At 48.8% G+C, this 13,037-nt stretch overlaps 1 protein-coding gene across 1 annotated transcript in view; it reads right to left on the reverse strand.

Annotated features, from left to right (window-relative positions):
* Window positions 1-13,037, reverse strand: part of TET3 (tet methylcytosine dioxygenase 3) — a 106,200-nt gene that overhangs the window by 49,602 nt on the left and 43,561 nt on the right. The window contains 2 exon segments of the mRNA XM_025453610.3: window positions 1,073-2,048; window positions 2,050-3,213. Of these exon segments, the coding sequence (XP_025309395.3) occupies window positions 1,073-2,048; window positions 2,050-3,213 (2,140 nt within the window).

Raw genomic sequence — 13,037 nt, forward strand, 5'->3', positions numbered from 1 at the left:
TCAAGAATTTCAACATGCTCCTCACTAGCATCAATGTGCTTTTCGAGCAACAACTTAAACACTTTTTTGTGTTCTTTTATGAAACATTCCAGAAATAGCAGAGAGCCACAGCCCTAGAGTCGACGTGGGACTTCCCAAGGCATCAGTAACCTCCCAAGACAGAAGCCCCCAGAAGCAGTCCTTGCAGCCCTGGTCCTGATTTTTTACTAGAAGGCAAGGCTCAGAAACGGACCAACTCGTCAGTCCTCTTACCCATACCACAGCCTCAGCCACCATCTGGATGCTGACTACATCCAAACCCACAACTCAGAGCTCTAGGCTCTCAGCCTGTCCAAACAGAACTCATCACCCCTCCTTCAAATATGTTCTCAGGGACCAGCACCACCGAGGCAGAGACCCGGACTGTCCTCACCCCACATGCCCTCCTGAGAGGCCCTCTGCCCACCCACTCTCTCTCTCAGTCAGGCCCTTGTTACTTCTTGTCTGGCTCATGACACCTTTCTTACAGGTTTCCCCACTAGGTTTTCTCCCCATCACAAGCCAGCAAAGTCTTTGAGAAGCACAAGGTGACAGATTACTTGCTTTAAAACCCTCAGAAGTTCACTTATACCTACTTATGAAATCAGGTCAAACTCCTGACCTCAGCTTGTTGGGCTCTGTAAGATCTGGTCCCTGCTTGCCTCTCAGGTCACCTTTTATTCATCCCCACACGTACTCCTCCCTTTTTGCTCCCCCTTAGACCAAGAACAATCCAAATAAGCCCCACTCTCTCAAAGCCACCAAGCTCAGACCTCAACACAATCACCATCTCCCACAGGAAGGGCTCTATGATGCTTTCGCCTCAATCTGTTTGATAAAGCACCTGCGCCCACCTCCAGCAATATGCTACACACCACATAACATCACTATCGGTTTCCTTCAGTGTCTTTTCCCATAGCTTGTGAACTCTTCTCTGTGTCCCCAGGCTCCAGCGGGGTGGTTGGCACATGATAAATGTTTGCCAGACAAGACAATGAGCCTAGAAACCCAAGCCCACCAGGCTTTTCCTAGCCCGACACACAGGTGGACTTACCAACACAATCACAGGTGGGGAACTCGGCCTGGGCTCTCTTTGCAGGTGTATCCAGCAGACTCTTGGTAGGTGTGTCCAGGTACTTAAGAGGTGATTCCAGGAAGCCACTGAGGGTGGGTGTGAGGGGGTTCTCAGCCTTGGTGGGTGTGGCCTCCTGGCCTCCCTCCTCTGAATGGAAGCAGGTGGTTGAGAGCACAGTCACAGCCCCCGAAGACTCAATCTTGATTTGCTTGGGGGAGCGGGTAGAAAAAGGGCTCTCGGGGGCTGGGAGACATGTTGGCTGGTTTTCGGGGTCCTGAATGGGCACAGATGGGGGGCCAGGAAGCCCAAAGCTATCCCCAAATTCAGCTTCAAACTGCCGGATGAGCTCTTCCAGCTTGTCATCGGCAGGGGGAAGAGGGCCGGTGGAGCCCGGCTGCAGGGTCGTCATGGGGCTAGGGGATCTCATTTCCTGAGTAGGGGGCAGCAGGCTGTCCCCAGAGGGACTAGGTGCAAATAGCGCAAGAGAAGGTTCTGGGGGCGGGGGGACAGCAGAGCCCTGGGAAGCAGGAACAGGTGCAGGTGGATGTGCCTGTGCATCCTCAGAGGCTGGGGACCTTAGCCCTTCCAGGACAATTTGCCGCACAGGCAGAAAGAGAGGTTGCGCTTCCCGTGGCCTGGACTTCTTGATCTGAATGGGCTTCCGGACACTGGGCTTGATCCCAGGGGTGGCCTTCTCGGTTCCCGTGGGACCTCCAGCTGGTGCTAGGGGCTTCTTCTTCTTCTCCTTGGGTGGTCTGTCTGGAGGCCGTGGGGCAGGCGAGCTTGGTGGGGCCCACCAGCTTGGAGCAAGAGGCTCCGTGGGAGGAGGGAAGGAGGTCTCGTGGGCCTGGTCCAGGAAGAGACTGCGCTTATGGTGAAGGTGCTGCTGCAGGGCGGTCTGGGCCTTCTGGTGAGTGTCGGGCTCTGTGGATGGTGCAGGAGCCTCCCTCTGGAGCATGGGGGACTGGGGATGGCGCTGGGGCTGGGGAGGAAGAGGGCGCCTCCACCTTGACCTTGGGCTTGGTGGGCAGGGCCTCAGGCCGCTTGAATACTGACTGGATGTAATCACTGGCGCTGCCCAACAACTGCTCCAGTTCAGCCATGGGGTCAGGGCTTGGGCGGGGCATGGGCCAAGAGCTCCGGGGAGTTGCTGGTGGGGTGTCGGTGCCCCAGGCTTCAGGAAACTCTGTTCTAGGAGTTGCTGGAGGGAAGGCAGGGCTGTCAGGAGCAAAGGATGCGTGCTCTTCAGTGGGGACCACAGGCCATGAGGGAGTCCGGAGGTAGGCCTGGGGAGATCGGAAAGTGGCAGGAGGGGACAAGGCTTCAGGGAGGGGGCAAGAAGCCTGGGAGGTGGAGTGGGAAGGCTGAGGGAGGGCAGATGAGAGCTGTGTGAGGGCCTCGATGGCGATGGCCGTCTGCAGGCTGATGTTCTTTTCCTTGGCAATGCTCAGGGCACTCTGGGACAGGGGCAGGCCCTCTGGGGGAGGTATCTGGGGGACCTCAGAGCTGAGGAGTGGCCTGGTGCTTGGCACTGGGAGGCCAGCCTCAGCAGAAGGCAGAGTCCCTGGGAGCCTGGGCCGCTCCTCCCCACCGTCCACGACCACAGACTTGATCTTCCCCTCCAGCCACTCGAGGTAGTCAGGGCACTCTGGGCCATCGCAGTTGCAGTTGGGGGGCTTCATGCCATGCCGAGCGAGGGCTAGGGCCGTCTGCAGCGTGTCCAGGTCTTCACTGCCAGCAGAGCAGCCCTCGGGCCCTGACCGGGCTCCCCTGCTGTTGTTCCCAGCCTCGCGACTCATCTCACGGTTGAAGGTTTCATAGAGCCGGGTGCTAAGAGCCCCGTAAGAGGACACAGCTTCGGCCACAGCCGAAAAGGCCACCAGATCGTGGGCATCTTCTAGGCGAGCAGTGTGAGCTGGGCCCGGGGCAGCGTCCCAGTCGGGCTTCTGGTCTACCCGCCAAGGACCTCCAGCCCCCAGCAGACTGGGTCCAGCGGGTTCTCTAGCACCATTGACCGGCGCCCCTGAGGCGCTTAGCTGCCTTGAGTCCCCATGGTACACTGGCCCTGAGTCCATCTGACCTGGAACAGGTCCATCAACTGGGCTGAGCTCTGAGCCTGTCTGAAGAAAGAGAGAAAAAAAGGAAAAAGATGAGCCATAATATTAGAAAAGCATCACCCTGCTTCACACCACTCAGATGCATACCTAAACCCACAAGAAAAAATTGCTTTTCTTGCAAATTGTGTCCCTGACACCGCTTGAACCTGAATTCATCTTAATGTCTCCTTTCCCAGTTAGCTACACCAATAGAAATGTAAGGCAGATCTTAAAGAGGTCCTAATCTAGAATTCTGAAAGCTACTCAGATCCTTTTTGAGCTAAGACTGATCATACTGAAGAGGCTCCCCAGAAACCATGCATTTATTAAGGACTCACCAAAGATCTTTAACTCAAAATAACCGAAGCAACACCAAGACCACGCTGATTTCAGTTTTGGTCAGGAAAAAGCTAACCAAGCACACCAAGAGGCTATATGCTGTAAGTGTGTAGTGTCTGTGCTTACAGGGAGGGGGTGAGCAGCTTTGAGGAAAATGCAACCTGGACAAGAGGTCAGCTAGAGTTTTTCAGTGGAAAGGAACCCACAGGGTTTTTTTTCCTCTGCCTGTTACTCACATAAGCCCTGAGAGCTAGTGACAAGATGACATTCCCACTCCCAGCCCCAGCCAGCCCTGAGAGAAACACTGATGAACAGACACCACGTGCATTTAGCCCCCTGCCGTGCCAGTCATGCCAGTGACAAGTAAGCTGCTAGTTGGACGAAGATCCAGGTCTATTCCCAAGCCTAAGAACCACCACTATACACCCGATGTCCAGCAAAGCACACAGACAGGATGGGGGAGAGCATAAAAAGAAAGGAGCCTGGGGGCCAAGCCCAGCAAGTTAAAAGCTAATACAAAGATGAGAAATTCAATTTTCAGAATTCATCCCTCTAGGAAGGAAAGCTCTTCTTTACAGCAGGATGCCAACAAAAAAATATAAAGGGGACAATAGATTTGGCAAATCATCAGCGGATCCTACAACTAGCAATTAAAAGCTTAATGGGGCATAAGATATATACATGGTCTCAAAACATCTCCTCAAAACTCAATGAGTTACAACATTAAAGAGAAACCTGGCAGATACCACTTCAGCCAAATGATCAGAGTTATCATCGTCACCAATACTGCAACAAACCAAAATCATGAGATTCTTGACATGATATGCTGACAGGGATATAACATCATTCACACAGAACTCCAGCCAGAATGTACAACCTGAATCTAATTATGAGGAAACATCAGATAAACTCAAACTGGAGAGCATTCTAGAAAGTACCTGGATTGTTTTCTTCAAACTTTCAAAGACAAGAAAGACAAACATCTTTTCTTTTCTTTTCTTTTTTTTTTTAAAGACAAACATCTTTGCAAACATCTTCGGCTTACAGAAGAGACAAGACAGAGAAATGCATGCTCATGAGTTAGATCACAGGCTGGAGAAAACAGCTGGAAGGTACACCACTGGGACATTTGATGCAATTTGAATATGGCTGCGGATAAGATCACACTGTCAATCTCAGTCTTCTCGGCTTGGATCATTTTGCTCTGATTATGTAAAAGAATGTCTTTGTCCTTAAGATGCACACACACACTGAAGTATTCAGGGTAAAGGAACACAGTATCTCTAACAATCTGAGGTGGTTCAGGAAAATATTATATGCACATAAAAAATATACACAGAAAATGATAAAGCAAATTAAAGCAAGATGCAAATTTTTTTTTTTTTTGCAAACAATTTTAGTATGTGAGAGTCCCAGGTACTCTTCTTGAAACTTTTCTGTAAGTTGGAACATAAAGTGTATTAAACAGATGGTTAGAATGATACCAGTCCCCAGACTGTGGGAGACCATTATGCATGGGCTCTAAAGCAGTGGTGGGGAAGGTGGGATGTGGGATCAGACCCAGGGGAGAAGAGCAGAGGCCACAGCCTACGGTCCCACCTCATCCTCACTGCTACCCAATTCTGGCCAAAAAGGACCCTCATGCTTTTCTGAGCTTTGCCCACGCAGTTCTCGCTGCCTGGGACGCCTTTCTCAGCTGCTGTGGGATCACTCTGGCTGATCCTTCAAGCGCCAGTTCAATGCCACCTCCTCCCCGACCTGGGTGGCAGACTTACCCATGGCTCCTTTCCCCAGGGCTCTCACACTACCTTAATAGCACTTTTCACACACATCCCTGCTATCATTCAAGCAGCTGCCCCCCCCCCCACCAGATGGTAGAACCTTCAAGACAAGGTCCAAGTCTTAACCACTTCTGTGCTTTCTGCCCACAGTGGCTACAATACTCTCTCAACCCAGTGAGAGGCTTTCCATCCCCCACCAATCACGGACCATGCCGCCTATCCCTGACCATCTCTGTGAACATGGAACTAGGTATGACGTGGTTGATCACCCACTAGTCCCTTCTCAGAAACCTAAATTAACCTGACAGCAAAGGCTATGAAGTCCAAAGTGGCCAAATTTTACATGCTTATGGGTAAAAGACAGAAGGAGCATGCACAACCCAGAAGAAACATGAGAGAGTAGCATGGATTTACAAAAACAGTGTCAGGAAGACTAATGCTGCGGGAGCTGAGGCTTCCCCAAAATGGTCAAGACAACTAAAAGGATTTAAAAAGTTATTTTTGGTTTGTGAATAAGAGCAAGGAAGGGCTAGGCTGGCGCTTATGCCTCTGAATTCCCTGGGAAAGAAAATGCTCCTTAGACAGAAAGGAGAAGAGAGGGAAGAGCGGACACTAAAATGAAGGAAGTGAAGCCAGGATGGGTGGGGGGTATTTTAAGAAATGCTAAATTCCAGTTTCTCAGTCAGGGGATCCCACTGATGCTTTCCTCAACACCTGCCACTGATTTGGGAAGAAACATACCATGAGGAGAGGATGCCATCAGACAAGAAAAAAGCAAGCATCACTCTTGACTCTAGTACACTGAGATCAGTGCCAGTAAGATTCCTGTGTGGGTAACTAAGGGAACCACAAGGAGCCAGGTTCAACAAATGCCATCAACATCCAACTAACCTCACTCTTTTGTATCCTATGGTCATTGGACCAAGGAGACAGGGAGATATCCTGCCTGATAGATCACAAATTCAAGGGCTGTAGGCCAAATCAGCCACAGATCTGTTTTGTTTGGCCTGCACAGTGTTAGGTTCTTGTGTGTTTGTCTTGCTAACATTAAAAAATCAAATTTTACATGAAACCCACATTGTCCTGAAGCTCCACACTTCTACCTGGCAGATGAGCAGTGGCTACTGCTCCAGCCTGCCCCCAACCTCGCCATTCCACGATGCACTCTTGAAACCAAGGCCACTTGACGGGATGAGCACTGGGTGTTATTCTGTATGTTGGCAAATTGAACACCAATAAAAAATAAATTATTTAAAAAAAAAAAAAAGAAAGAAACCAAGGCCAGGGGTTACAGGTTATTTACTGATTGCCTGGATTAATTATCACTTCATTATTTGTGTTACTTGCCAAGCCCTTGTAGGCATGTGCATTTGTGACTTGGACTACAGATGTTTAAGTTTTCTAGGGCCTACCATGATCCCTTTGAGGGCCAGCTGGAGAGAATTACAGGCCAGACAGGCTGGCTCACCACTGGCAGAATGACCATGCTCAAACTCAAGTGGTGTAGAAACTCTGGTAGGGGAAGGGAGAGGGGAGGTCTTTAAAGGTCTGCCACTGGCTCTGTCCTCAGAACTGTCCTGTTCAAATATTTATCAATAATGATAGAGAAGGCACACTTATTAAATAGGCAGATGTTGAAAATAAGAGGGATAAAGCCATGTTGAATGACCGGACCAAGTGCCAAAAGGTCACAGACTGGAGAGAAAGAAAATCTAACAGGATAAATAGGGTCTTATACTTAGTCCCCAAACCACCTATGTGCAAATCAAAGATGGCAGTAGTGCACATAAAAATGTCTTAGGGGGGCAGCCTGAGTGGCTCAGCAGTTTGGCACCGCCTTCAGCCCAGGGCAGGATCCTGGAGACCCAGGATTGAGTCCCACATTGGGCTCCCTGCATGGAGCCTGCTTCTCCCTCTGTCTGTGTCTCTGCCTCTCTCTCTCTGTCTCTCGTGAATAAATAAATAAAATCTTTAAAAATAAAATGTCTTAGGGATCAGGAGAGGTGAAAGACTAGCTGATGATCCACACAATAGGATAATCTGGCAGCTTCAGGGGTCCTATAACCCAGGGTTTTTTCCAACTTCTTTACTACAATCCACAGTAAGAAATACAACTTACAACATGATCCATCATATACTTATATATGACAAGTTGGCAAATAGTTGGGAAATACTATTTCCCCTTACTATATACACAAATCCCTCCCTTTCTGCTTTTTATAGGTTGCAACTCTGTGAGTTGATTTCATAGTCCACTAATGGGTTTCAAGCCATAGCTGGACACACACACAGTCATGACCTGACCAGAACAGGACCCATAGTATAGGCAGTGACAGCCCCACTCTGCCCAGACAGTCCTTACCTGAACCTGGGCTTCTTTTGGGGCTACCCTTGAGGGGACACAGAGCAGAGCAAGCAAGATAGTTAAAAACCACAGAGGAACAGGTCCTTTTTGGTTCTGAAGAAGACAAAACTCATGAAAGTCTTTACACACCTGAAGTCTGTCAATTTGGCACAGAATTAGAGTCGTTTTGAGGGACTCTAAGGGATGGAATCAGAAAATGGATAAAGCGCGACGTCTGGGTGGTTCAGTTGGTTAAGCATCTGCCTTTGGCTCATGTCATGATCCCAGGGTTCTGAGATCAAGCCCGCCTGGAGCCCCACATGGAGCCTGGCATGGAGCCCCTGCATGGAGCTCCTGCATGGGCCTCCTTTGCTCAGTGGAGACTGTTTCTTCCTCTCTTTCTGCCATTCCACAACCACCCCTATTTGTGCTCTTTTTCTCTCTGGCAAATATATAAATAAAATTAAAGAAAAACAAAACAAAACAGACAAAGCTTTAGAGAGGTGTACTGTAGGCTCAATTTAGGGAAGACTTAATACTTAGAGATGCTAATACATTGAACTTTGTCTCCCTAACAAGCAGGAGGCAGCATGTTCTTATCAGTGGAGACTTTGAAAAAGGAACAAGGCAGTTATCAGGTTATTACTGGCAGAGAGGCAGGGCAGTGCTAGAGGATTGAGGCTAGTTGAGACCCTTTCAAAATCTCAGTTCAGAAATGCCCCAGCTCTAAGACCCTCCCCATGCTGTCTCCCTCAATCCTCACTCCCCTCTGGGCTCCAGAAAATGCCATTCCAAGGATGTTCCCCAATGTCTGCTTTTTGTCTGGACCTCTCAGCTGACTTCCAGTTAGCTCTGAGTCCCGGGATGCGTTACAAGCCCATAGAGAGGCAGCTTGTCTGCAACAGCCACCTTTCCAAGCTCCTATTCTTGATCATGTTCTTACACTTGCCAACATTCCCAACCCCAGCATCACCCGTGTTCTTTCAATGCGCCTGGTCAGCATACCCAAACAGGTGACCCAAACAATTCTAAAGGAGAACATCTCTCTGTCCCATCTCCTCCCTCTCCATTCCTGCCCACCTGATTTGAGCCTTGGCGTGTGTGTGCACATTGTCTAATTGCCAATCTGCCAGTGGCTCCTTTAAAGAACCCTGTGTACCCTCAGTCCCATGCTACCCCACCCACCATTTCTGTTGATGATGCCTCAACTTCCCTCAAGAATCCGAGCACAATTCTGTAACTCCTCTTCCTATTCCACCCTTGCTCAGCTTCCAGAATTAAAGAATGCCATCTGTACACATAAAGTGCTTATTGTGTGCGGCAGATTATATTTTCCAAAATGGCCATTATATCCTTCCATCACACATGTACTTATCCCATGGAGAGGTGGGGTCTATGTTCCCTCCTCTTGAATCTGGCTGGGCTATGACAATGGTGGAAGGGGCTTTCAAAGCTGGACTGCAAAAGGCAATAGAGCTTCTGCCTGGTTCTCTTGGGACACACACTCATGGGGCCCAGCCACCACGTTGTGAGCACACCCAGACCACATACAAAGGCCACATGCAGGTGTCTGAGCTGACATTCCCTGTGGAAGTCTCAGCCAACAGTTGCCATCCATCACCAAATGTATGAATGTAGAAACCCTTCAAGGATTCAAGCCCAGTGGTCAAGTTCCCTCCAGGTTATGAGCCTCCCAAGCTGAGGCCCTAAACATCAAGGACCAGAAACAAGCTTCCCATGCTGTGTCCTTCCTGACTTCTGAATCCAAAGACTCCATGAGCATAATAAAATGATTTATTTATGCCACTAAATTTTGGGGTGGCATAACGACCAGACTCTATTTCAGGAACATCAAGACATTAATAAGTGAAAAGAGATTATAAACAAATGCCCTAAAGTATATCAGTGCTGTGAAAGCAGTCTACACAGGAGCATAGGGTGAGGGTCATTTCTGTCTGGGCAGGTGGACATGTATGTCAAGAAAGATCTCACTTTGGGGTGCTTGGCTGGCTCAGTTGGTAGAGGATGAGACTTTTCATCCCCTGAGTTCGAGTCCCATGTTGGGCACAGAGTTTACTTAAAAAACAACAAACAACCACCTCACTTCAAAGTAACCTTGGAGCTTGAGAGGCTTGAAAGATGGGCAGATATTTGTGAGGGAGGAGGGGAGATGGAATTCCAGATGGAGGGAGGAGTGTATGCAAAAGCACACAATCTTGAGAAGGCCTGTGGGCCCAGGGAAAGATAAGCTGTTGAGCACTGAGTATAAAGTATGGGGAGGGCAGGTGTGTGGCTCATGGCATGAACCAAACAGAGCAGATTTACCTTTTTGGAGGTGCCATCAAGGGTCCCCTGTAGAACTCAGACTGAAGACTACACGGCTGGTGGCCTAAAGACCAGTTAGGAGACTAATATCCAAACCAGTGATAAGGGCCTGAACTAAGGCAACAGCAGAAAAATGAGAATGGGCCATGGTTGTGGAAACAGATGATTACATGTAGGGGCTGAGACAAGAAACAGGATCAACTGCCTCCTGATAAAGTTCTCCTTTCACCAGACCTGCTGACTACAGGGTCTGAGTCAGCTCCTACAGTCAACATACAGTCAACATTCCTTCTGCAGGGGGATCTTTCCCTGTGAGTATGTCCCTGTGAGTATGACCAATGACACTAGGCTCCTCCACTAAAGCTTCCATCACACCTTCAGAACCTAGCAAAGAGCACTCAGCAGGTGTTCAAAAGGATGTGCCGGTTCTTCCTCCCAGGACCTGGCTGGTACCAACCCCTACACCTCTGCACCTTGAGGAGGAGGAGGAGGGCAAGTTCTGGGCAGAGTTGCTGGTTGCTACTCTGCTACGACCCCATCATAAAGCATGCACTGCCAGGTCTGCAAGGCTGCCAGTGCCATCAGGAATACCTTTGCCATAAATGACTCGAAAACCTAACAGCTGACCTTAGAAAAGCCTGTCCCTAATCCGTCCTCCATGCAAAGCCCACCAAAAGTGGGTCCCTTCCTTTCTATAGCCACTTTCCAGGTACCAAACCCCACTCTGGCTTCACTGGGATCCACACACCCAACCATACCCAGTCCATTCCCTGCCTCACAGTGTTACCAGGAAGGCTCTGACCCAACCCAGGCTCAGCCTTGTCCGAGCTGGAGGTACTCTCCCCTCAATGGGGAGTAACAGGAGCTTGTTATTGGAAGACAGGCAGAGTAAAAGCCCTTCTCAGATCCAAGAAGAGACTAAGTCCCTTACCCCACTTTATGAAGAGTTGATATGTGCATACAAGCACATCAAGCCCAGTCATGACTCTCACCCTGAGGAAACTCCGAGGCTTACATCTGCTGGGATTGGTCCCTGAACCCTGCATGCTCAGGACTCCCAATGTCCCATCCACCTTCTCCACTACAGCCAACTCCCTTCTGCTCCCAATGCCCCCATCACTGGTCGCCCAGACATCTGCGGGTATTCAACAACAGCCCACTCTCCCCAAGGGGCTCCAGACAAGTGAGGAACTCCACCACCAAACATCTCATTTTGTCTATAACACAGGAAGCAGGCAGAAAAGACACTAGATTTTCCAAATCCTCTTGGCTCTCAGAGTATCGGCAATACCCTATATCAAAGGGAAACAGAAGGAAGGAGGTTAAAGACTACTATCTCGAGATCAAAGTCCTTGTTGACCACACCATCTTAGGGCCTCCAGGAAAGGGGAAGTCAGAAGAGGCACAGAGTCCAAGGGGTTGGTTCTGCAGACCCTCAGCACTTACGCACCATGTTGGAAGAAATGTGTCTGGGAAGGTGTTTCCAGACAGGATGGCTAAGTCTGCAGTCAGCCTCCACTAAAGGCCAGTGGCTGGGAGGCAGGGCCGGTCTGGGATGCATCCTCTACAGTGGAATCTCCAAGAATGAATTCTCCTCCAATTCCAAGATAGCAGTGGCTGCTCCCCACCCAGCTGGCCAGTAGATCCCACCCAGCATTTTCCCAACAGCCTGCGCCAACAGCTCAGCTCCTTTGCCCTCCAGCAGCTGTTCAAGGGGTTGGACTTCTCAGCTCCGCCCTTTCCCCTAGTCCTAGAGGTCAGCAGCCAAGTCCTTCCTCCCCTCCCCCAACTGATGGCCCCACCCCCTCTCAGCACAGGGGTTGTATTTATGGCTCATTCAGGTTCAGTCTCGAGGTGATCAATTATTCATCTCTCTTTTTTTAATGTATTTTTTTATTGGAGTTCGATTTGCAGTGAAAAGCCGAGACACCTGCACCCCAATGTTTATAGCAGCAATGTCCACAATAGCCAATTATTCATCTCTTAAGAGGATTCTCCCCTCCTGGGATTTACTGATGAAACAAATCTGTGAGTGGGGAAAAAGACTTATGAGAGCCCTTTCAGTGGCTGTGCACATCTGCCTGCATATGTTGGGGGGGGGGGGGAGCGTCTGAGTACACTGGCTAGCCCTGTCCCATGTCTACACTCTCCTGCACACAAGTTCTCTGCAGACAGCAAATCTTGGGGGTAGGGGTGGGGAGTGCGGTTTATATCTAACTTCTGGAGACTGTCATGCATTGGCAAAGGGGTGTTCTTGAGTGAGGTGGGGGGTGATAGTGGCTCTTGTAGTTAATATGTACATCTCAATAAAACACTTTAAAATCTAATTTTTTTTTTCCAACTACAAATTGGATACAGATGCAGCAGATCTCTCAATGGCTGGGGTGATGCTTGGGAAAAAAGCTGAATTAGACACAATGACCTCAAGCCTAATTCCCTGAGGTCACAATATCTGGCAGAAGCACAGGGCTGAGACTGTTCCTGCCTTCTGACCCAACAGTAACCAATGTGGTTTGAGGGAAGAAAGGAAAAGAGGAGGAACTAAGAAAAGTCTAGTAACTTTGATGGAACCTCTTAGAGTATCATGTTAATCACTGCACATTCACTTATCTCCTCCAATCATCATAAACTCCTACAGGGTAGTGATGTACCTCCTCAAACAAGGACCCTGAACACAGAGAGGCTAAGTAACTTTCCCAGGATCACACAGTCATCCAGAAGAGCACCGTGATTTTTTTTTTTTTTTGAGCACCGTGATTTTTAAACATTAAGTATTCCTAATCTCACTTGACGAAATGTAAACAAAATAAATAGAAGAAATTAAAATTAAATACATGTGCCAAAGATTTCCCCTGAAGCGTTAACAGTAAAGAATTACAAATAACTTAAGTGCCCCAACGATAGGGTAATTGTTTTTAAATGTTATGTTGGTTTTTCTTCATGAAAAGAAAATGGGAATAAACATGAAAAAAATATTCAACTTCTTAGTAGTCAGAGAAATACAAGACCACTGTGAGATTCCATTTTATATCCTCTATATAGAATTGAATAGCAAGAGT

The sequence above is a fragment of the Canis lupus genome, chromosome 17, assembly GCF_003254725.2.
Source record: "Canis lupus dingo isolate Sandy chromosome 17, ASM325472v2, whole genome shotgun sequence".
Classification (NCBI taxonomy): domain Eukaryota; kingdom Metazoa; phylum Chordata; class Mammalia; order Carnivora; family Canidae; genus Canis; species Canis lupus.